The sequence below is a fragment of the Anticarsia gemmatalis genome, chromosome 16 (assembly GCF_050436995.1).
Source record: "Anticarsia gemmatalis isolate Benzon Research Colony breed Stoneville strain chromosome 16, ilAntGemm2 primary, whole genome shotgun sequence".
NCBI classification, from domain to species: Eukaryota; Metazoa; Arthropoda; class Insecta; order Lepidoptera; family Erebidae; genus Anticarsia; species Anticarsia gemmatalis.
The window spans coordinates 7,498,639-7,524,069 of record NC_134760.1 but is presented as its reverse complement, the minus strand read 5'-3'; the positions used below and the strand labels follow the sequence as shown (position 1 = coordinate 7,524,069).

Here is a 25,431-nt window from a genome sequence, read left to right as displayed (position 1 = left end):
GAAAACACAAATTCGCCATTAACATTTCAGGAGCATTAACATCTCGTCGTGCTGTGTAGTGTGATACATACTAATAATCAAATCATGCGATGGCCAGGTCGGTCTATTTGTTTTAAAAGTATTTCTTATTAAATTGGCATGATAATAACATACGTAATAACTTAAGACAGAAGGTCCTTTAAGTAGAGACTAAATAGATTAATCGACTTGGTATTATATAGATTTCACAACTTTTTACGGCGAGACTTGAGGTTTTTACAGAATGTTTTTGATGGCATAAACCTGTTTAGTCCAGTTAACTGGTCCACACTTACAGGATTTTATTAAAAGCAATGAAAACTTATTATTGTCTAAGCATTGAAAAATAACAACACAGAATCTCAAAATTTATAATTTATGACACCAGTAAGTGCCTATGTTGGTTAATAATAAATTTTATGGAAATATGTATTGTTTCATTTCACACACAGCTATAGACAAATGTGAGAATAAAATCGAACCCATGACCTCCCGTCGCAATGGTAGCGGCGTGGTGACCTAGACCACTGCTCCATCGAGGGAGTTGTTAGTAATTAATCTGCGTGTAAAGAAATGGAGGTTAGAAAATTAAACAACAAATCGTTAAAAAACTATTCTATTTTGTGTCAACATTATAAAAAATGTTTCATTATACAGTAAAAGGACGGATTTCAGTCTTACAAAACTAAATTATTTGTTTATTTATTGTTGACGAACTTAGCTGTTGATATGCCAGTATTATATTACATTAAGATGCAAATATAAATAGTAACGCCTATGGTCATACTTTTACAGGCAGTATTTGAATCCTTAGCATGAAAAAGGTAGTTATCAAAATATATCACTTTTATCGACCCAAGGTAAAAAATATCTTTAGCTTGCAAACAACAGTTGACCTAAACGAATTAACGAGCACAACATTTTCTTTATACATATACACATACATATTTAACATTAAATACATCAAAAAGATCAAAATAATATAAGTTATCTGTTTAAAAACTTCGGTTCGTATGTACAGGTGCCCACTTTATGAATGAACAAAAGGTTAATTAGTGAACTTACGTTCTCAAACCTTGGGTTAATTAATTCTGTCTAAGTTCATAAGTCTAATTGACTGTACATGTGAGACCATACCTACTTACGTCTCATAGCTCAATATTGTATAACTTTTTTAATATGAACATACGAAAAACGTGTTAAGTATTATACTAATGTACGATTTTTATGACTTAATAATGTTAGAAAGATAACAAGTTCAAAGTTAAGTAAAGTTCAAGTTTATGCATAAAATAATTGAACTTATCTTTAGTAGTTGGAAGATAGTTTATCCAAAATATAATGATATTGAAATTTTGACTTATTATAAATAAATATTGCTAATTACTACGTGTATCAACAAATTTAAAGAATACGATGATTTTGCATAGCAGCAACAAAATAGGTACACAAAATAGGTAGGTTTATTAAACAAAGGTACATTTATAAATCGCTCAAAGTTTTACCGATACAGATATTAATTATTCAATATATAAAAATAACTTATGATATATGTATATGCACAATTTTTGCTTAAACTACATCAACATTAAAAATCTTTCAAAAATAGCTAAGATTTGAGATAGCTGTTGCAAACAACGATTGATATTTCTATTCAGGTATTGCGTGCCAACAAATACAAGGCCGCATTACATTCAAACGGCAAATCGTTTTAGCATGTTGAGAAAATTGCGTTTACTCAATTACTTAACAATAGACTACAAAAAACGCTTGTAAAAATACTAACAGGTAGGACGGAAATATTTAATTAAGTGCTTGTATATTTTGTGAATTCGTGATAGAGTATTCGTCGATTGTGTGTGATACGCAAATGATAACAAATCGAGTCTTTAATAGAATTAAGGATAGACGTCTCGCAACTGTCTCTCGCAATAATACAATCTAAAATAGATAATTTGACAGATAAATATAATTTATTCTTCTAGGTCTATCACTGATATTGTTACAGTATAAACTTTTCAACTCGGTCCCAGCCGACAAATGAAAATACAAATACATAAGAGTGTTAACTTTATGAAATATACAGGGTGTAAGGAAAATGTCCAAACAATATAGATACCTGGTCTGAACTGCTGCTGACATGTATCATTCAACATTAATTAGGACTTATCCTTTAGCAAATTTTTTTATTAAGATACAGAATTCAAATAACCAAAAACTGTCTGCCTAACACCCTGTATAATATTAGACTGTAATGATTTGACAAGCTTGTGACTATTTGAAAGACTAACTATAACAGAAGTAAAGTTAGGTAAGTACAAAGTAGTTGATAATGGGAAAAGCTTTGTAGTATTATATTGAAAACAGAGATTCTTTCCTCGCAAATATAACTATACTATCTTACTAATTTTATAAATGCAAAAGTAATAAAAATAGTAAAACATGATTTTGCAGATCTACTGATAAATATGTTTGACAGACTTTAGTTACTACAACACCAAACTATTGGACGGATATTGACGAAACTTGGCAGTCTTTTAGTTTATATACCAGAATAAGATATACGCTATAGAAATACTAGCTTTTGCTGGAGGTTAACCATAAGCCATTTAACTTAAGTCCATATAAGATGGACTCATGGGCAAGAGCTAGTTTAATACAAACAGGACAGCTTTTGTAAGATACTAATAAATGCGATTGTTAAAAGGCACATCATCAACATTAGACTTTTTAGGAAAATGTTACATTATACATCCATCTGATTCTTTACATTGCTGGCAGTCAAAAGAATAAGTTTATTTTATACAAAACAAAAACCACTATTAATCATGAGAATTCAGACATAATTATCTTCTTAAAATGTATTAATAACAGGATTTCATAGTATATTGGACATAATAATACCTTATTCAGTAGGTAGTAGGTATTTAGTAGGTAGTATACTAAATGCCAACTATTCAGTGTTGGGCTAAAAATTTTTGAATTAATTTTATCATATAAAATGCATTTCTTTCCCAAGTACAGGACCTGAACTGTATACTTAAATTCAACATCACAATAGACATTACGATAAACATTTAAGCATAACCGATGTCAATACAAAGAATAAAACAGGGAACGGACTGAATAATGATGAAGAATTACACCCGTCTTTGCTGTTACATGTGCAGTATTCAATAAAAATGTTGTATGTCCCTGTCCGCATGAGGCAGAAACGCTCATCACCTTGGATACCAACTTCACCTAAATATGCACAATCTCTGAAGTAACGCCATTCTCCGTTCACTGAAAACATATTATTAAACAAATTAATTGATGGTACATTTGAATAACTTCAGACTAATAATACTGTAGGTTCTACTAATATTGTAAATATGAAAGTCTATCTGTTACCTTCATAGATAAAACTATTATTAAGTTGGAATGATAATAACCAGAGCACCCAGGAAACACATAGGCTACTAAGTTAAAAAAAAACTACACTGCCGTAACAGTTGAATTAGCCGCAATGTTTAAATCTGGGCAACCTAATTATTCAGGTCCATTCATTGTTTAGTTAACTATGGGGTCTGAGCATAATGCTGTTGTTTGTTGTGGTGAGTTACGAGAGTTATTTATGGACTGTAGCAACAGACACCGGTACGGGGTACCAACCTTTTTGTCTAATTTTCCGGCACATGGAGGGACGTACTCCCGGTAGATGCGACAATCCTTTCTCTTGTTTACAATCCGTTATAGGCACAGTGCTGTTGTCAAAGGGGTCTGCGCACTTTGGGTCATTGCTCGACCGGCAATTCCAGCACTTTATACTGAAAACTATCAACAAATATTTTTAGTATTGTTTGAATTGGGCGTGACCATTGTTTATGTGAGAAAAGTTACACATACCATAAGGCACGACGTTCAGAACTATGCAAATATACAAAAGGTTTCTAACGCTGACACACATTTTTAATTAAATAATGTCTATTATACAAAATAACAAAATACTAGACAGAAATACAAGCGCACAATTCAGTTGAATTTTCGGCAATTTACGATTCGTACTTTGCTAAAGTTTGTTTTTAGTTTGACATTTGAAGTTGGCTAGTGATGGTAACGCATTGATAAATACCGAACTACGCTTATTTAAAACCGTTGCGAATAATATACTCCGCGTTACCTTTACGCGATTTTCAATAAAAGTTGTGTTAAAAAAAATTGAAAGCACACTTGTGTTAATATTGAACAAATTGGAATAAAAAATAAATCACGATTTGGTATTGAATTGACAACATGTAGTTATCGGTTTATACAAAACCGGTATGACATTAATTTCACTCAAGAGAAGTACATCACTACAAAACTTTAAGTTTGGGTGTGTACATTTTAGTTCGTTACATTTATCTTTGTTTATAACTAATAATTTCAACAAAATGTTATTAAAATGTATTATACTCACTTTACTCTGCATCTTGCCAGCTGGTGAGTGAGCTTCTGCCAAACTTACAGTTATAATTTTCATTATTCGTGATAGTTCTCGTTTGGTGTGCATCAACTTGTATTTTTTTCATATTTTCAGTGTTTTGTGTGAGGTGTTATCAATGCGCATCATCCCAGGATAGTAAGGGTGAAGATAACTGTGGAGCTTACAAAAAGTTTAACAAAGAAAGTCATATAGCAGTGGAATGCTTCAGTGATGAGTCTCACATGCCAGGATCTTTTTGTATGAAATTGACACAGCAAGGACCGAAAGGATTCATTTGTAAGATATAAAAAGTTTGTTTTTCTGTCTTTGCGTGCCTGTAGAGTCCAACTGATGGAAATACCTAGCCTATTCAGATGTAACATAGTCCATAAGAAATATATTTTTTTCAATCAACGCCAGTCCCATGTAGTTTGTTATGCTCTGATTACTATGTTTGTCAGTAAAGATAATACCTTTTATATGTTATAACGGTAGGTATGTAGCAAAGTAATTCCTTTTTAAAGCTGAAATTTTTATACTCTACAAGCTACAGTTATAGTTTTTATGTAACTATAAAATACAAAAGAATATATGCAATAGTTTTGTGTAAACATAACATATCAGTCAGTAATTTAAAAAACTTTTTTGTACGTTTTCAGGGGATGGAAGATGGAGGCAAGTTATACGACGTTGTGCATCGGTAGCCGAAACAGGTGTCACTGGTGTTTGTAACTGGGGTGTATATGAAAATGGAGTTTATTGGGAGGAATGCTACTGTTCCGCTGATGAATGCAATAGTTCATCAATGACAATGTCATCTATTACCCTTATATTAAGTACTGTGGCAGCTTTATACTGTTTTCACAAAGTTATTTAGTGGTTTATAATGGTAATTTAGTAATTAAGTGCCTTATTGTATTGACATTATGGTTTAAAACACATATTAAGTAAATTATATAAATTACAAATGTTTACAAGTCTGGAGAATTAAAAATCATATATTTTTCTGATCCTATGATATAAACATAATCAGATGATATAATATATAAGTAAATGGCAATCTCAAAATTCCCCTCCATAAAGAATTGTAAGAGGATCTTTTAAACTTTGTGTGAGTGTTTTAAAACATAATGTTAATAACTTAGTAATAACTATCCATCCAATTCTATACTTAAAAGAAAATCATTTCCGTCCAAAAATTTTTTTTTAATGTAGGGTAGATAATCAATTTATAATTATAGAATTTTATTGATAAAAAAATGAATCTCAGTCTTATTGGCAGCTTAAAGACTAATAAGTATAAATATAAAAATATTATCATTCCATAAGACTATAAAAAATATGTACTGGTTTCAACACTGCTAAGCAAGGAGTGGTAGGAGGTTAAAAAGTGGATTTTTTACTAAACTGCCTCTTATCAAAACAGATTTCAAATAAATTAAAAAATTCTGATGTTATAAAGTATTATTAGACACAACAGCACCTAAAGCTAAAATATGGCAGCTTAACATCGCGCCGAGTACATGGCGTTTTAATCCACTTGTCGTAGAAGTTAAAGCATATATTAACTTGATTTATTCTGCGCGACGAATATGATCTGCCTCAGCTGCGTAAGACCATTACTTCACACACTAGACGTTAAGCCAAATCAAGACTAGTTACTTGATAAAATGACTAATAAAATTGATCTTTTTAAATACATGACTAGTGAAACTAACACATATAATAATAAATATCAGCATTTAGCAAAAAAACTCAGTATTTTTTTTATATAAATCTATAACAAAATTAATTGTAAGGAAATACCAATTATACTTTGTATGGTAACATTTTGAGCATACTCATACATTTTGGACAATAGAACTATTGTACAATACTTTTAGCACTTAGCTACTTGTGAAACATGACTTGTAACACTAAATTGTAAAAAGACGAAGCCACACCATCTAGGTCTCTTTTCTTTGAGATCGAAATGAGCGGGACCGAGATATTGCCTCGCGAGGCTGCTCTCTCAGTCAGGACCCAGCTATTGGTCAGCTTATTGGGTAGAATTTCTACAGGTCATTCTGGCCAGGTAAACTGTACAGCTTGACCTAGGACTAAGGAAAAAGTATATAATTAAGTAGATGCATTCAGTTACTTGTTACAGTAGTTTGGCTATAAAGTATTCTGCATTCATCTACAGTTCAAAAATAGACTCAAAGCAAAAAACACTAACTACGTTTATTATATAAAGTAAGACCGTAAATTTATAGGTACAAGGCTACCATAATACTTCGGAGCTATGTACATTGTACACTACACATACAAAATGTAACTAACATTGCCAGATAAAATGCATTTGTTTATATTTGTGTTCGAAACTGATCTGACTGTGAAATATATCAATAAAAATTGTTAAACGATTATTATTTTCTCGTTTTTTTTATTTTATAATTTTCCAGTAAATTGTGTTTTACTTGCTGATTCAAAACTGTTCGTTGTTTAACATAGGTACATACATATGTAATTTTTGTGGTCCCATGTAATATGAAGCAAGCAAGAGCAAAGCAACATATCACCAAGTTATGACTCTATGGCGTACCTACGTACACTTCAATATATGGCATGTCTTATTAAATTTCGCATTTCTTTTAATTTGCATTATGAATGGAATTATTCATTTACCTATTACTTTTTAAAACATAAGACATGTTTTTGAAAATAAACTAAATTGGAGAAATGTGGCCATACTGACGCACTGAAAGTTCAAAACTAACGTGCCGTTTACGGCGCTAGAACATAATAGTTTGGGATCCGAACACAACATACTGTGATCTGAATTTTACCAAGATCTAGAGTTTTGCAAATAATAAACATTGAATGGCTCCTGAACAGTAGCATTTTCACTTTTGATACTTTACCTAAGGACCTATGATTTATTGGTCAACAACGTCTACCTGATAGTACGGTATTATACTAAGTAATAACATACTCGTTTAGGTATCTTCAATGTATTTTGCAAGTCATTTTACTATTATACGTAATACCTACCTTAGTAAATAGCCGAGTGCCTACCTACTTACTGCGTAGATACTTAATACCTACTTACTTTTGTTTATCTATTTAAGTGAAAAGAAAAACATATCAAGTGGCAATAATATAATAATAAATAATCCTTAAAATAACGACTCAGTGGTCGCCACGCCGTGACCACTGCGTCGGGGGGTCGTGGGTTCGATTCCCACACGGGACAATTATTTGTGCGATCCACAAATAATTGTTTCGGGTCTGGTTGTACTTTGTGTCCGTTATTTGTATGTTTGTAAAACTCACCGCGACACAACAGCAATTATTAGCACAAGAGATGGAAAAAAAACACAAACTATTGGTAGGCACTAGGTGCCAATGTTCAGCAAAATGCTAAGTTTCAAGTAATGTTCTTGGTGGGATAGTCTTTCAGCATCGTTCTGCATGCTGTAAGAAAAAAAAATGCAGAAGCATCAATGTAATGACAACTTGGTTTTCTGACTTATTTATTTTAAGGTATAATATTTGCGTGGGTATAATGTTTAGACAATATTTTTAGGTTTAGTTTGATTGGTAAAGTTGAAAGTATCCTGCTTAGGTATATTCATCTTATTCTGACCCTTCCTCGTTGGACTTACAAACTTTACTCAAAATTCAACAAAAAAGAAAAGCGTGTGAATAATAGGAACATAATTAGTCTGAGTTGGATAAAATAACATGAAACAAGTTTTTTAATTATATTTTTTATTTAATTAGCCACTCAAAAAAAAGGTATGAACTTAAGTAGCATCCTCCCAAGGTTTTTCTATTCGAGTTTAATATTACGGTATAGCAATGTTCCGTTATCAGAAACTAATGATGAGCCTGTGATAGCTTTTGCTTTGTCAGAAGCTACGAACAAGATCAAATCAGCAATCTCTTCAGGTGCTGATACTCTTCCGAGAACAGTGGATGTCGCTACATTCTTCCAGAACTGTTCATGTTTTGATTTTTCTATTCCAAGGTTACTCACGAAGTCGGTCTCAACTGGCCCAGGATTCACAGTATTAACTCTAACGCCTTTAGGTCCCAGGTCTAAGGCCACGGATCTTGAGAAATGATCCATCGCAGCTTTCGAAGTGCAATATGCAAAATGTCCTGTCGTAATGACATCAACAGCGGCAATACTAGAAATGTTGACGATGTTTCCTTTCGTCTGGATAAGATAAGGCGCAGCAAGATGTGTCAGGTAGACGGTTGATCGAAGATTGGTTGCCATGATTTTGTCGAACACCTGTATTGCCTTTTCTTCCCAAATCGACGCAGTTCCTCCAATACCAGCGTTATTAACTAAGACATCAATCTTCCCATATTGTGAAATGGTGGTACTGATGATGTTCTTGATGTCGCTGTCTTTACTGACGTCACCGACGATCATTAGCGGCTTCGAGCCGTGTTTTTCACATTTCTCGGAAACCTCTTTTAGTTTTGCTTCAGTTCTTGCCACGATCACGACTTTGGCTTTATGTTCAGCAAATTTGATAGCTGTAGCGGCACCGATGCCGGAACTAGCGCCGGTGATGATAACTACTTTGTCATTGAAGCCCATGACTGCGAAAAGGTACACAATCGACTGTGTGAGTACAGCGGCTGGCTCTCAACTTATATACCTACATATGTACCTAGGTAGGTAGGTAAGTATAGCAATGATTGTTCGATTTATCAATGTACTCATATAGTTTTGAGTGTTGAAAAATACTTGAGATTCATGTTGATATAGGCAAAATGTTGCAACCTCATCATAACATGTCCGTAAGGATTGAGGAGCCACATCAGATTTTTAAAATCTGATTTTACCATTATTTAGCAGCAAGGAAGCTGATTTTGCAGCACGAATTCTAGATTTAGCAGCAAGATATATAACTAGATATATTAATGCAAAAGTGGCTCCTCAATCTAAACGTTTAAATTGAGGAGCCACCTATAACTCGGTAAATAATAGATGAATATTTTTGAAAATTTTGTATCATTTAGCAGCAATTTTGCATATTACCGTCTACAAATTTCGCTTCTGTGGCGCTAAAATGTAAGAAAATACAATACTTTTAGTATGGCTCCTCTATCTAAATTTAACAGGTGAATTTCTACTGGATATGAGCGATCAATTATTATATTCGACATAATGATCATTTAGTAGGTGTTGTGTTTGTTTTTGCAGTATAGCAATAAAATAGTAAAACAGAGTAAATTTTGTAGATGAACGCATTTTCTTTGGCTCCTCAATCCTGACGTTCTAATTATATATTTTTGACTGTACCCACCTGAGATGACAACGGAATCTAAAGCCAGAGATACTAGCATTTAGCAGAAATGTCTGCTAAATATATCTGCACAGTTCAGCAATGTATTTAATTTAGATTCTGAAAAAACAATACTTAACTATTTTCTTGTAAATTCAGCGTGTAGGGTGACCATATACTCGTAAATGAAACCAAGATAAGTAATTTGTTAAATTTATATTTTCATAACTGGTTATATCTATTGTACCTACGATTTAATTATTTAGCAATCAATGTGGCTATAAGTTATAGAATGAATGAATATTGGTTGATCAGTGCTTATACGAATTTTAGAATCGTAATCATCGTAACAGAATATCTCATCTTTCGGTGTAAGATAGTGACATTTATAGTGGCCTGTGCCAGTTTCGATAATTGGTGGAATAAATTCTACAGCACCTATTAATTTATATGATTTTTGCGAAAACATTATAAATTCTGGTATTTCTCTTACTCGGAACTTTTCACAACCATTCAGTTCATATGAAATTGTGTTTGATAGAGTATATTTACACACAGTTTGCTTGTTACAGAACGTACAGTCGGTTTTTTGATCAGCGATTAAAGTTGCATCTTCTAAACTTTGGAGGCCAAAAACAGAAATTATTAATTATTTTTTTACAAATTTAATTTTTATTTTGGTTAATGAATCAGTTTCGGCTTCACCCCTCCAATTCTCAATAAAAGAAGGTTGATCTGAAAAAATTGATTCGGCATCAAATGACCGATTAATCTTCCTAACTCTCACAGACTTTATTATTTTTCTTTTTTTCACTTGCGTTTGAGATGTTTTTACTTGTTTTTCAGATGTTTCCACCTGGCTTTGAGATTTTTTGAATGAATACTTCCTTTTTCGAGAGCGTTTAGGTTCTTTATTCTGTAAGTCACTAATAAGATCACTTTTCGCAAGTGCGATTTCCCGGTCTAAATATTGGCAATGTATTTTTATAAATTCATCAATTCGGAACTTTTGTAACTTTGTTTTAAAGAGCAAGTTTTTCAAAGTTTTAAAGTAGCTCTCAATACCAGATGATGATGGAGCAGTAGTATCAGCTTTAAAAAAAGAGCACAATAAATTTGACCATAATGGAAGTCTTCCAAGAATCCTCCTGAAATCTGACATAAATGTCATAATCGGTCATTTGATGCCGAATCAATTTTTTCAGATCAACCTTCTTTTATTGAGAATTGGAGGGGTGAAGCCGAAACTGATTCATTAACCAAAATAAAAATTAAATTTGTAAAAAAATAATTAATAATTTCTGTTTTTGGCCTCCAAAGTTTAGAAGATGCAACTTTAATCGCTGATCAAAAAACCGACTGTACGTTCTGTAACAAGCAAACTGTGTGTAAATATACTCTATCAAACACAATTTCATATGAACTGAATGGTTGTGAAAAGTTCCGAGTAAGAGAAATACCAGAATTTATAATGTTTTCGCAAAAATCATATAAATTAATAGGTGCTGTAGAATTTATTCCACCAATTATCGAAACTGGCACAGGCCACTATAAATGTCACTATCTTACACCGAAAGATGAGATATTCTGTTACGATGATTACGATTCTAAAATTCGTATAAGCACTGATCAACCAATATTCATTCATTCTATAACTTATAGCCACATTGATTGCTAAATAATTAAATCGTAGGTACAATAGATATAACCAGTTATGAAAATATAAATTTAACAAATTACTTATCTTGGTTTCATTTACGAGTATATGGTCACCCTACACGCTGAATTTACAAGAAAATAGTTAAGTATTGTTTTTTCAGAATCTAAATTAAATACATTGCTGAACTGTGCAGATATATTTAGCAGACATTTCTGCTAAATGCTAGTATCTCTGGCTTTAGATTCCGTTGTCATCTCAGGTGGGTACAGTCAAACATATATAATTAGAACGTCAGGATTGAGGAGCCAAAGAAAATGCGTTCATCTACAAAATTTACTCTGTTTTACTATTTTATTGCTATACTGCAAAAACAAACACAACACCTACTAAATGATCATTATGTCGAATATAATAATTGATCGCTCATATCCAGTAGAAATTCACCTGTTAAATTTAGATAGAGGAGCCATACTAAAAGTATTGTATTTTCTTACATTTTAGCGCCACAGAAGCGAAATTTGTAGACGGTAATATGCAAAATTGCTGCTAAATGATACAAAATTTTCAAAAATATTCATCTATTATTTACCGAGTTATAGGTGGCTCCTCAATTTAAACGTTTAGATTGAGGAGCCACTTTTGCATTAATATATCTAGTTATATATCTTGCTGCTAAATCTAGAATTCGTGCTGCAAAATCAGCTTCCTTGCTGCTAAATAATGGTAAAATCAGATTTTAAAAATCTGATGTGGCTCCTCAATCCTTACGGACATCATCATCATAACAATAACTTTGTATGGTTCTATAATCTATAAAGCGTAGCAGGCGGAAGTCCACTTGATTCGAAGGTTCTTGAAACAAATAAAATATCTTGAAAACCTGTAAACAGATAGTCAGTCACACTTGTGTTTAAAGATAACCGATGCACCTAAGACTATAAATATAATGTTCTTATTTAGAAATAGCGCTTATCTAAAGGTACCTATTGTGCCTATGTCATTTTGAATTTCTTTGACTCTTGATTTCGTGCAGTTGACATGAAATTCAGCCTTAAACTTGCCGCAACTCTGGGGCAACTTTATTGCTGGTGACAGGCAACCTCCGTGGCGCAGTGGTTAAGGTGGTCGCCACACCTCTGCCACTGCGTCGGGAGGACGTGGGCTTGATTCCCACACGGAACAATTATTTGTGCGATCCACAAATAGTTGTTTCGGGCCTGGTTGTACTTGGTGTCCGTTGTTTTTAAAAGTCAATAATAAGTAATGAGATGATTAGGTTATCTACTGCATATCAGCGCTGAAAAGTGCGGGAGGAAGAAAACACAAATATTTATCAACAAGTGTTTGCACGATCCATACCTATAGATACCTTTATTTTTCCGGAGTGCACTCTATTTAATATATTTTTCACCAACACCTGAAGGTGTAGGGAGAGATCTATAAAGTACACCACGTTTCACTACATATTTAACTACAATTTTAGCCCCGTATGATAGGTGACGAGCGTATTGCCATATACCGGGCAAACTAATGATTTAATATACCTACTTACCTACTTAAAATAGACCCCTTAAGCAGCAATTTTAAACAGGCACTGCCCAGCCCGAAGAGGGGGTACCTTTATACATTATTTGCAAAAGACTACTTACAGATGAATTCCTTCTTTTTGAATTTGAAGTTGTGTGCTAGATCTTATGACAGTGTGGTTAACGTGCCGATAATATAGAGTAGGTCTTAAGTTAAACCTACAAAAAATCAGAACAGCTTGTGACAAGAAATCTATTTGTGAAACTTTACCAGTAATATGGAAAAATAATAATAATAGTAATTACCTACCTACTTATATTTGTTAAGGAAATCTACGAGTATTTAGAGCAGATTACTTTAATGACCTGCTTCAACAACAAATCATTTGAGTAACTAATTACATAAGTGTTTACGTTACAAATAGCTTATTATAATAGTACAATCAAGTGGCAAGATTTCCGTAAAGAACGTTAAAAAGTATAAAGGATAACTGTATGTTAGTGTACCTGCGCAATTACCTAGGTTTCTTATCTCAAGTTCATGTACACTAGAGCCACTTGAGATTAACTAATCGATAATAGTTATGGTATATAAACCAAAGAGTTTAATTGCAGATACGTTTTCCCATTCAGTTGTCTAACCATCATGGGTTTCGCTGACAAAGTAGTTATCATCACCGGCGCTAGCTCCGGCATCGGTGCGGCTACAGCTATCAAATTTGCTGAACATAAAGCCAAAGTCGTGATCGTGGCAAGAACTGAATCGAAATTGAAAGAAGTCGCTGCAAAATGTGAGAAACACGGAACTAAACCCTTGATTATTGTCGCTGATGTTACCAAGGACAATGACATTAAGAATATCGTCAGCACTACTATTTCAAAGTTAGGCAAGATTGATGTCCTGGTGAACAATGCTGGCATCGGAGGAAACGCTGCCATTTGGGACGACAAAGCTATGGAGGTGTTCGACAAACTAATGGCAACCAATCTTCGTTCAATAGTCTTCTTGACCAACCTTGCTGCACCGCACCTTATAAAGACTAAAGGTAACATCATTAACATCTCCAGTGTAGCCGGTATGGAAGTTCTTCGTGCTGAATGCTTTTCATATTGTACTTCGAAAGCTGCGTTGGACCATTTTACAAGATCTGTGGCACTGGATCTTGGCCCGAAAGGCGTAAGAGTCAATACTGTGAACCCTGGGCCTGTGAAAACAGATTTTATAAGTAATCTTGGTATAGATAAAGCTAACCATGATAAATTTTGGAAAAATATAGGAACGATGACGATCCTTAAAAGAGTATCTGAGCCTGAAGAGATTGCAGATTTGGTGTTGTTTGTAGCTTCTGATAAAGCAAGGGCGATCACAGGTTCTTCTATACTAACAGATAACGGTATGGCTCTGTTTAGAGATATTAAACTGGAGCCGTAATTACATTACGCCATTATCAAACAGTTTTCGTATATAATAAAATTATCGTTCGTTGATTCGGCTGTTTTATTTACTTTTATATACCTACTTTACTTTACCAATTTTCCCTGCGATATTAGTCACTCGTTACCAAAACATAGGTCAAACATTATTTCTCAACAGAATTTTTCTATAGAGCATTTTTTTCATAAAGAAGAAGGTGAGTTAGTTTTCTTAAATAAGGAATTAATTTAGGAAAACACTGGAAAAAGTGTGCGTAGCTTGTGTTGCTCCAACATCTGTTCTAGATTCTCCTTCGATGGTGACACTGGGTTGTAAACTTCATTTTGGGCGTAACTGCAGATAAAACTCAAGAATTTCTGTAAGATGCTGTTGTTTTGTACAGTAATATTTAGACTGCCTCTGAGGCGCATTGAGTACCTAGTGTATGCGACTGCCGGGTAGAGGTTTCGGGTTCGAATCCTGGGAGGGGCCTAAAAGTATTTTATGAGTTCTTCTGACAAGAAAAGAAAGTTGAGGTTGTAGATTTGCGTGCATCGGAGAGCATACAACCCTCGTTCCTGATACTGACCTCTCACTGGTCATGCCGCTTGAGCCGTCCCACCGCGCTATGAGAGTAAGGGTATAAAATCACTTGGGAACTTTATACAAAATCCTACACAGTTGGTTGGTTTCAACGAAACTGGCCACCGAAGCCTATATCGGCCAGGACATTTTGATATTTTTTATTATTAATATTTAGCCTAAATAAAGACATTCTCACATATTTCTACGGCTTAAGAAAAAATGAACTTATTAAACTTTATAATCTATTACATTTTTTTGATAAAAGTCGACATTATTTGTTGACCAACATTAAATATTTTTAATAAATATTTAATTTATTTATGTGTGTAGACGACAACTTATCTGAAGTACCTATTCCGATACATACACTTGAGATTTAATTAAATCAAGTAAGTACCTACCTATATATAAACACATTGAAAGTCTTGAAAGCAGTTAGTAGTAAGTTTATATACGTGCCGTTTTCGTGCTAATCATGAGTTTTATAGATAAAGTAGTTATTGTTACCGGAGCTAGTTCAGGCATCGGCGCTGCTACGGCCGTTAAATTCACTGAACACAAAGCTAAAGTGGTGATCGTAGCCAGAACAGAAAGAAAATTGAAAGATGTTTCTAAGATCTGTGAAGAACGCGGCTCCAAACCGCTGATCATTATTGCCGATGTCACTAAAGACGAAGATATGAAGAATGTAATCAACACCACCATTTCGAAACTGGGCAGGATTGATATCCTCATCAACAATGCTGGCATAGTTAAGACTGCATCAATCACTGACGACAAAGCACTGCAAGTATTTGACCAAATCATGGCAACCAATCTTCGCTCAGCCGTCGTTCTAACAAATCTGGCTGTTCCTCATCTGATGAAGACTAAAGGTAATATCATCAACATTTCTAGTATCGCGTCTGTAGACCTTGTACGAGAAGGGCATATCGCATATTGTACTTCGAAAGCTGGTTTGGATCATTTTACGAGGTCAATAGCTTTAGATCTTGGTCCAAAAGGGGTTAGGGTCAACACTGTGAACCCTGGTCCTGTTCAAACAGACATTATTAACAATCTTGGTATAGATACGGCTGAACACGGAGAATTTTGGAAGAAGTTAGCACCTACTACCGTCCTCGGAAGAGTATCGGCACCTGAAGAAATAGCTGATTTGGTGTTGTTTTTAGCTGGCGATAAAGCGAAAGCAATCACTGGTTCTTCTGTATTTACTGACAACGGTACATTATTGAAGAGGAATATGACACTTGATTAGATTCTAATATACATATTACGTACTTAGTCAGTGAACGTGGTAAATAAAATTATAATAGTGATAAGTTGGTTTTATTTCTACAAATACTTTAACTGTTTTATTTATGTAGTCGACCTTATTTTAAAGAAAATAAATAGTTACTTCAAGATATAGCTCATATATTATGATATTATAAATGCGAGTGTGCGCTTTGGACATTCACGATTAACAATGTTGTATTAACACGTTTCGCCATTAACAATAGGGGCCGAGCGAGATTGTCATGTCCCGAACACGATACCAAACGTCGAGCTACTATTGAGTAATATCTTATATAATTTAGAAAAGACCAATAATACTTTTTCCGTTCCGAGAATCGAACCCGAGACCTTGTGGTCTACTAATCCACTTCCTACCACTGTGGCGCAAAGAGGAAGTCAACCTCCAAGCTTCTGAAATAAGGGATGACGCTTTTGGCACGCGCAGAACTACATACGTGGGTTTAAATAATAAAATAAATGCCTCTTGTATTTAACTTCTATGTATTTAAATAATATACATAAAGAAATGTGTAGAGTAGACTGTATTGAAAAAATTGCATATTTCTATGATCACTAGATTTAGTTCCAACACAACTGTGAATCCAAATTTTATTCTGATCGAATCTTCAGTGACAAAGTTGTGCAAATAATTAAAGTCGCATTTTGTACTTAGAATACTTTACCTAGGGACCGATATCGATATTTGTATCACTATCATTGTTTTATTAATTGGCTATATAACGAGCATAACTAAACTACCTTTCGTCATTACGCCGCCAAAACGTGGGCTATTAGACTAATAGATTTTTTTATATTTCACTGCACTTTTATAGGCTTTTCATTTTGCAATGAATGAGTATTTAGACAAAAGTGGACTTCTGCAAAATTATTTGAATCTTAATTTATTATTCACTGAAGTAATATAGTCAATATTAATGAAGATAAATAAACAAACAATTTCTGTAATAAATCACTCCAGTAAAAACTGTTAACTTAAAAGCTTTGTCAATTAAATTCATTCAATTAATAAATCTATTCTCACAAATTTCTTAGAACCCCTTGGTCCTTACATCAAACGAATGAGGTAAAGGAAAGTGGAAAATGTCCTTTTCATAATGAATTATGGTTGCTCATTGAGCTTTCAGCGGTTGGTCCATTCGTGCGTCGCCGGCTGTCTTCGGTTAACTTCGCTCCCGTCTCTCGGCTGTATGACGCAGAGAACTCAGTATGTTGGCTCTACTCTGACTCATAGCTTAGTCAATATTCCGAGTGAGTAAGCAAGCTTCGCTCGCTCCTATCCGTGGTGTATATTTTCATTTGAATCCCGGTCGAGGCTTGATATTTTCCCGTAGGCTCGAACCGTCAGTCCTCTGAAAATCGCGGAGGGGATCCCACACGTTTCCCACATAACTCGAAACCGGTAAACTGTTTCATGTGGAATGATTAAGTAACCACCGCGAGGCGCCGTGAAACCAAGTGATGCTTACCATAGAACGTGATATTTTTGTGTTATAAGTGTTGATTATTTTATATAATTATCGGAAGGTGAGAAACGGACAATCATTGGTGGCAAAACGAGATTCTACTATTGTCCTTGTGAGCAGGCACTAACGAATTTAGGCGCTGTAAGTATGATTTTTTATATTCGTATTGTTGCACTCAAATATTGATCAGATTGTGATTTGTTTTGATGAAGGACGTAGGCATGTTAAAGGTTACGACCCCTAGCCGTGGAGGCTGGAGGGAGGGAACCTGTGACGTTATCTAACTACCCCTCGGAAAAAATGACGGGTACATTATACCTCACTATATCTGAATAAATATCATTCACGATCATTTTTCGTAGGAGTTTAATTCATAAAATGTTGCTTAACTACTTTCGCGGATTGGTTAGTGCCTACTGTCTTTTTTTTTTATTGAGATGAAACGATTCTTAGTCATTCTTGGGTTACTATTGTTACCTGAAGTTTGCTTGGAATACAAAGTAGGTGGCTTCCGTTTGAAACATTTAGATATTATAGAACATAGATAATATTCAACATGAATAGTACACAATACTTATACGAATGGTATACGGAGCTTCAGGTAAATGAACAATATTTCACAAAACAAGCATTTGTGGGTTCGTTAGGAAATATTTGGAAGGTTGTTGAGGTGGTTGGATGACAAGAACAGATCCTTTCTTAATTAAGTCATAACACGGTTTCGACTTAACACATTTCAACATGCTATGAATCATAGAGCATTGAGAACTTATCAAAAACAAAACGATATTTGTCTTTTTTATTTTTAGATTCTCTCTTGTGATGCTAGAAAACTGGTAGCAAGGTAGACTATATGCAATGTTTTTTATCTAACAAAACATACTAGTTTTGGATTTCCACCGGTTGTTCACCACGTAGAATTTTTGTTTGTTATTTTACAGCCAACTTCGAAACGGATAAGATCATAGGAATATGAAGTCGCTTCATCACTGGTCAAACAGTAACGGATTTTAAGCTCATAAATAATATGATAAGGTTCTATATCTAAATCTATCAATATATGAAAGCATTTAGCTGAAAGAAAGAGACCTGTTGACTTACTGAATTATCCCGATTGCCTATAGAGCGGTTATAAGGTTAGATATAACTAAATTATCGATTAAAAAAAACAATCTAATAACCTTCATTGAATAATCTACTCCAAAAAGTTCTTCTCTCAAGTTTTTTTTATTACCCACTGCTGGGCAAAGATCTTCTCCAGAAATGAGTACAGGTTTAGATCTTGAGCCCACAACGCTGGCCAAGTGTGGGTAGAGGACTTGGTAAACCCGCAAGAAATGTATTTAAGGTCTTTTCTAGGCATGCAAGGTATCATTACGATGTTTTCCTTGACCGTTAGAACAAGTGACAATCATTTCTAATACGCAGATAACTTTATAAATCCATGTCAAATGCATACTTGTTTATTATGAAGTATGAATTGATCAGAAAAAATCGGAAGGTACATACATAAGCAGGTTCAAAGTAAGTATCTGCGTGACATTAACTTGTGTACCACCTTGTGACGTCATACAGCAACAGTATTCAGACCACAACACATAATAGGCGGGAAAGCAGTCGTTTTGGCACACGTTCTGTAAAAGCTTTGCCCTTTTTACATTACTTAGGTAGTTTATTGTTATTTCCCGGCAAGTGCATTACATAATGACGTTATTAGTTCACGGATGAACGCGTCTGTCTCTTCCAGCAATTTTTTTTGTTTTTTTTTACTGCTTTAGAGTAAATGTAAGTATGTCTGTTTTCGTTGCAATGGTGTATAGTTTAGTAAATGTTATAAAAATATAATAGTTTGAGATCGTTGATTCATACATTAACAATTATTTTTTTGACTTACGAATAGCATAGAATTCATCGCAAACTAAACTACGAAATACAAGTTAAAACGAAATTACAATATTAAATTCTATTGACTACTAAGAGCTCAAAGAAGGCCATAATCTTGCACTTAATGGTGTCAAATACGACAGTCCAGGTAATTTTAAGGGTCGTATAATAAAATATTATCGCAGTGTCATGAATTCAGTCGTAAAGAGAGATGCTCCATGCCTTATCAAATAAGTATAACGTCTGTTTCTGGCCTACGTAAGTAAGTAACCTTGTTTCCCGTTTAGCTAAGAAAGCCCAAAGAAAACTTTCCTACCTACTCCTCCATTTTCCTTTGATTTGTTGTGAGTTACGGAGATTTTAGCAGACATCCAAACTCTGGGCTTTAGTAGTTGAGTATTGTGTCCCGAACGAAGTCCCAAATAAATAAAAAGTTTTAAAATAAATGGTTCGCGCAGTGATTTACCGGGAAGGGGCAGCTACTGCTTTATTGCCATTCTCTTGTTTCGTACTTATACAGACAATTCAAAGATTTAAGAAAATAGCTTTACTTTTATACGTCACGTCCAGAAAATTTGAAAGTCTTTTGATAAAAACGATCCCTCTATAAACCGGGACCCTTTCACGGGTGGTAGGAATACATTTTTCAATATTTTTCATTGCTAGTGGCTTAGCGTGTCGGTTGTCAAAGATTTTGATGCTGAACAAATTATTAGGGTAAGGTTATGAAAGAGGCGAAAGGAAGCCGAAGTTTGAGACTGAATCAATAATGTTTGATACTCTCAATTCTATTCGAATAACACGTAGAAGCGGCTTACATAATAGAACTGTATCGTCTGTAATCCGCCCACGTAATACCCTAAAGGGTAGTAAGCAAAGGTGTATAGTACATGTACGGAACAACCACAAGCCGCCAATAGGTGCTTTGTAGTTCGACATGATTGGACAATTTTTTGCATTGTCGGAGCGACTTAGTACGTTTTACTGAACAGTTTGCACTAACACGTCCCTAAATAGATTATTTCAGTAGCAACCAAATTGGATAAAAGATATTAGAGTTTATTAATGGAAGGTTTCAGACTATTTTCCTTTGAAGTCTGCGTAGTTTCCGATTATCGGTACGAAAAAATCTTTTACTACTCACGTAGTAAAAGATTTTTAGTGCTCGTTTTGTAGAAGTTTATTTTCAAAGTATGATATTATTGAAGAACGATTTCATTGATATATTTAAATAATTTTTAATTGTTTTTTTTTCGCGTACATAGCTTAATAACCACAGGGGGAGTACAGGTACAAATAAATTCCTTCCGATCTGTCCTTGATGACAAACATGACAAAAAAAAGATAATAGTAGTAACACGGAGAAGTCAGTATTCTTATACATAAGAGCGTGTCTACATGTTCCACTAAAATATAACTATAAAAATATTTGAAAACTCCAAAACGTCGTAAGTATCAACAGAAGGCTATTCCAATTTCATCAGTAAAAACCGCCCGTTGAGACCAATGTTCTATGCATCAATCTGAATACAAGTCTTTACGATCCGTCATATTCAAAGGCGTACAAGTGCATTCCATTTATTGATGTCAATTATTATAGTACATTCAAGTTCAAATCAATCTACAAGATTGAATGAATGAGTCACTAGTTAAACGCGTCTTTTGTACTTTGTACGGTGTTATTGTTTATTCACTTGATGAATAAAGCATTACGACATTACTTATTTACGTTTTCTATGCCATATTCTTTGAACAGTTCATCATTTCTTACTTGGTACTAATTCTATATCTTTTATAAAACATGTTAGTTTTTGTTTATTAATTTTTATATATTTATTTTGTCTCTATTGTACAAACGGTAATAATTTATTATATGTAGAGCAATAAGTTACTGAAAGTATTTATATTGAGTACGGCACTACAATTGAGTAGTTTCATAAGGATGTTGGTTTTACAAACCATCGGTAGCGCGGTTTTCTACCATTATTCAAGGAATTTAACATTAAAATGTGATTAGCGCCTCTAGCGGTCTAGTCGTAGGAACAATTTTGTAGTACATTTTAAATGTCAAACTATATATAGATACTTAATAGTACCGACTCATCCATTGACATTATATAACATGGACCAACCCGGTAAATACCCGAAATAGGTAAAAATGAAGTTATTTTGAATAAGAAGTTATGATGGATAGTCTTCCATTAAACATTATCGTTGGTTTATTATACAAATAGTAACCTGAGTCTTCGAAACGTTTGTGAATTAAACTTTTATACGAAACTCTTCCATCTCTGTCAGCGTCGATGTCTTGTCAATAAAATCCTTCATATTGATATTCACGAGAGAATGTAGATCCTACTCGTTAAATAGCTTTAATGGCTGTCGTTCCGATGTTTTTGTCAATATACATGAGTAAGATACGTAAAATGTTAACGTTTTTTGGCTACAAGAAATATTTTTAACGATGCATATTAATTATGCCATTATATTACTGTTGGGTTTATAATACTATTTGGAGAGTTGAGTAAAGATATTATTTTCGTAAACCAATAAGTATTCGCGTAATTATGCCCCAATGCTTGTCCTTATTGGCTGTTGCGGTAAAGCAAAAAGGGCAGCTGTGAAGTACTCGGAACCGGTGGTACTATTCGACAAGATGTATGGATGAGAATGAACCAAGGGAATGTTTGTAGGGATCGTAATAGGTAACTGTCGTTTTTCGGTCCTCTGCCTATTCCTATGGGGAAAAGGTTTGTATATGTATGATGCCTATACCTATGTTTCCAAACGTCAAATTCAGGCGCTCAAAACTGTCACGTTGCTTTTTTTTTAAATGCTTGCCGTATCCTGGGTATGTAAAATGCTCAAACTTCAAATGAAAACTCTAAATCAGAGCAAAATTCATTCCAACTATTAATCTATCAATCCTGTGAAACGCCAAACCAATGAGTCTTCTATACAAAATCCATCCAATCAACGCTGGTCAAATCCATTCACTACTATTGAAATCAAACGTAAGTGAATATTACGCCCCTCTAGGGAACCAATTCCACTGAACAGGTTGAAAATAGAAGCATTTCTATACTGGTATACCATTTTGCGTATTCGCAATAGCTAAAATCGCCAGGGACTCGATACATGCTTCCCTGAACAGTCTTTTATAGTCAGAAGAGCTAACCAACCTAATAATTAAATAAGAGCCGCCCGACCGAACATCTAAGCTGAGCAAAATAAAGCATAACAAGTGTTGCGACCAAAACGAGCGAATAATGACGAACAGGATTCGATGGCTTAGATATTCGGAGGCTTATATAACAGTATATATTAAAAACTTCCATAAGAATAGTTGCCACTCCCAATGGGAGCGTTGCACTGAAGCTTTTAACGATTACTTAATTTCATGTCATTAAGACCCTTATGTGTGGATCACGAATCACGATGCTCCCGATTTGGTTCTCTTATGAAGTGTTAATTATTAGATACTATAAAGAACATTCTAAAAAGCAATTTAAATTTTAAAAATATGGTGAAATTTTTGTAGGCAGAAATTGATAGTCGGGAAAATAAAAGCTCAGCATCTCTACTACTATGGGCAAAATAAATAAATTTGTTATGATGAGCGCCTCTAGCGGGCATTGTCGCGACTATTTATGAAGTACATTTTGAATGTTAAACTCTCGATACTCGATAGTACCGACTTTAGAGAATCGCGTTACAGTCAAGGATTACTCGCTAACGTGTACGTGGTTTGCAACAATAGTCAAGTAGTTATGTTAATATTTCGGCTACGTAAATGATAGGGCTAGCTAAATACACGCCTAATATCCACATCACGTTCTATGTGGTAATCGTTGGGAACGAAACGGGATGCACATTAATTAGGCTCATTAGTATAATGTACTTGCATTACACTAACATTAACCCACAAAGGGTCTGTGATAAACGATAATGCATTGATCTGCGTGATAAAATATTGATTTTATGAACGCTAATCAAATTTGTATAATTACTCTCGGATTAAATAAAAATATATTTTATTACTTTTACAAATGGAAAGAAGGGAAGTAACATTGCTTTATTTTTTGTGTTACGTTTTCCTTTTCCTTGAAGCAATTGTGGGAATGTGGAGAATAATTCTTGTACAGTCATTTTCTTCATTACATTTTGGGATACGTCTATACCTACATAGAATCACGCATATTTTCCCATAGTGGTAGGTGGATAACGCCACTTAGTACGTTCCTTACAAACTTCCCTTGACATCCATATACATCTCGTCATACAGGACCGCCGAATATGTTAACAAATAATAATATATAGATTATATTATTTATAATCTAAGTTAATCTGACGACGGAGAAACCTGTTCTGAGTCTTCTGTTTCAATAAATATTCCACGGAGGAAATAAAATCCTTTACAAGTTTCTACGACATACATTAAACGCTGTATGCGGTGTAAGAATGTTATTAGAGCGAGATTAAAACCCGATGAAGCAGTGAGTGTGGCGACATTCCTTAATGACATTGCTTTTAGACTGAACGTGATACAGACAATTTGTATTCAACCCGCTTGATGCCTTTGATTGTTTCTATTGCTTTTGCGTATACTGAGGTTAAAGGAATGTTTAGCCTTCGGTAAAGTTCTTTTATTATCTAGTTAGAGTTTGCTTATTGATAAGCGGGTAAGAGGTTATACATTTATCATTTTATAGTTTTTGACTAAATTTTCTTAAAGAATACCATCTAATTTTACTTCCTATTCGCATTTTATTACATTTACTAGCTGACCCGCGCAACTTCGCTTGCGTCACATAAGAGAGATTGGGTCAAAATTTTCCCCGTTTTTGTACTCCTATTGGTAGTAGCGTGATGATATATAGCCTATAACCTTCCTCGATAAATAGACTATCTAACACTGAAAGAATTTTTCAAATCGGACCAGTAGTTTCTGAGATTAGCGCGTTCAAACAAACAAACAAACAATCAAACAAACAAACTCTTCAGCTTTGTAATATTAGTATAGATTTTACTTCAGCATTAAAAATATGAATACTTAATGCGTGGTGTTGTTTGTTTGGCAATGAATTATATATTATGTTTGTGAAGTACGACTCAATTTGTACTTCTACTGAGGGAATTGGACATTTTATACACATAAGGAAAATACAACCAGTAGCGCGATTTTGTATCACAAATAATCACAATCGACTATCGACCACAGGCTAGCTTTTGACCAAAATAGGTAATCATTTTTCATTATTATTTATTAAATTTCTCTAGCGGGTGCCGTCGAAACAATTCTGCAATACATTTTAGATGTCAAACTCTTGATCCATACTCGATAGTGACTAGAGACTCACGCTCATTAAGAATCTTCTAAGATAAAAGACTCCATTGCTAACCGTGTCATAAGTCGGTTCTGTTTCATAATATATGACATTTTCTCGCCGAAACCTAATCTCAAGATTACTTACCCAACTTCCACTCATGGAATACAATATCCAGAAGTCAATTAAGGACGGGTCACTAGCAATATAAAGAAAAAAGATTATTACAAAAACTCGCTTCCATTACCTTAGGGGAATTTAATCTGTTTGCTTACTCTGAAAGCTCAAATTGTTCCTGCACGGTAAACAGAATCGCTCCTTGGAAAACAATTACTCGGATAGCTGCGAAGAATAATATATGTATAGAGCCTTGTAGATAGTGAACTAGATATTGGCTTTTACCTGCTAGTTAGTTCATAATGGTGCGGTTTAATATGATAGAGCTTGATGCCAATGTAATGGATACAGTCACATCTGTTGTTCTAATAATGTCTTCAGTACAAACAATTAATAGCTCATT

The 25,431-nt window shown here is 34.2% G+C and overlaps 6 protein-coding genes across 6 annotated transcripts in view; 4 read left to right on the top strand and 2 right to left on the bottom strand.

Annotated features, from left to right (window-relative positions):
• Positions 1–618: 618 nt before the first annotated feature.
• Positions 619–4,101, bottom strand: crok (crooked). Its single transcript, XM_076124615.1, has 3 exons — positions 3,907–4,101; positions 3,673–3,834; positions 619–3,303 (listed from the first exon to the last, which is right to left on the bottom strand). Exons 1-3 carry the CDS (start codon positions 3,965–3,967, stop codon positions 3,083–3,085), a joined length of 444 nt encoding a protein of 147 aa, XP_075980730.1. The 5' UTR covers positions 3,968–4,101; the 3' UTR covers positions 619–3,082.
• Positions 4,102–4,323: 222 nt separating this feature from the next.
• Positions 4,324–6,876, top strand: LOC142979591 (uncharacterized). Its single transcript, XM_076124612.1, has 3 exons — positions 4,324–4,482; positions 4,580–4,762; positions 5,125–6,876. The coding sequence occupies exons 1-3, from the start codon at positions 4,434–4,436 to the stop codon at positions 5,340–5,342; spliced, it is 450 nt and encodes a 149-aa protein (XP_075980727.1). The 5' UTR covers positions 4,324–4,433; the 3' UTR covers positions 5,343–6,876.
• Positions 6,877–8,023: 1,147 nt separating this feature from the next.
• Positions 8,024–9,098, bottom strand: LOC142979393 (glucose 1-dehydrogenase 2-like). Its single transcript, XM_076124273.1, has one exon. It carries the CDS (start codon positions 9,060–9,062, stop codon positions 8,280–8,282), a length of 783 nt encoding a protein of 260 aa, XP_075980388.1. The 5' UTR covers positions 9,063–9,098; the 3' UTR covers positions 8,024–8,279.
• Positions 9,099–13,565: 4,467 nt separating this feature from the next.
• Positions 13,566–14,427, top strand: LOC142979418 (putative oxidoreductase TM_0325). Its single transcript, XM_076124304.1, has one exon. The coding sequence runs from the start codon at positions 13,586–13,588 to the stop codon at positions 14,369–14,371; it is 786 nt and encodes a 261-aa protein (XP_075980419.1). The 5' UTR covers positions 13,566–13,585; the 3' UTR covers positions 14,372–14,427.
• A 962-nt stretch (positions 14,428–15,389) lies between these two features.
• On the top strand, positions 15,390–16,230 carry LOC142979505 (glucose 1-dehydrogenase 2-like). Its single transcript, XM_076124441.1, has one exon. The coding sequence runs from the start codon at positions 15,414–15,416 to the stop codon at positions 16,194–16,196; it is 783 nt and encodes a 260-aa protein (XP_075980556.1). The 5' UTR covers positions 15,390–15,413; the 3' UTR covers positions 16,197–16,230.
• Positions 16,231–17,570: 1,340 nt separating this feature from the next.
• LOC142979373 (putative G-protein coupled receptor CG31760) overlaps positions 17,571–25,431 on the top strand; it is a 74,852-nt gene continuing 66,991 nt past the window's right edge. The window contains exon 1 of the mRNA XM_076124241.1: positions 17,571–17,841. The gene's annotated coding sequence lies outside the window, so the exon portion shown is untranslated. The remainder of the gene's footprint in view (positions 17,842–25,431) is intronic.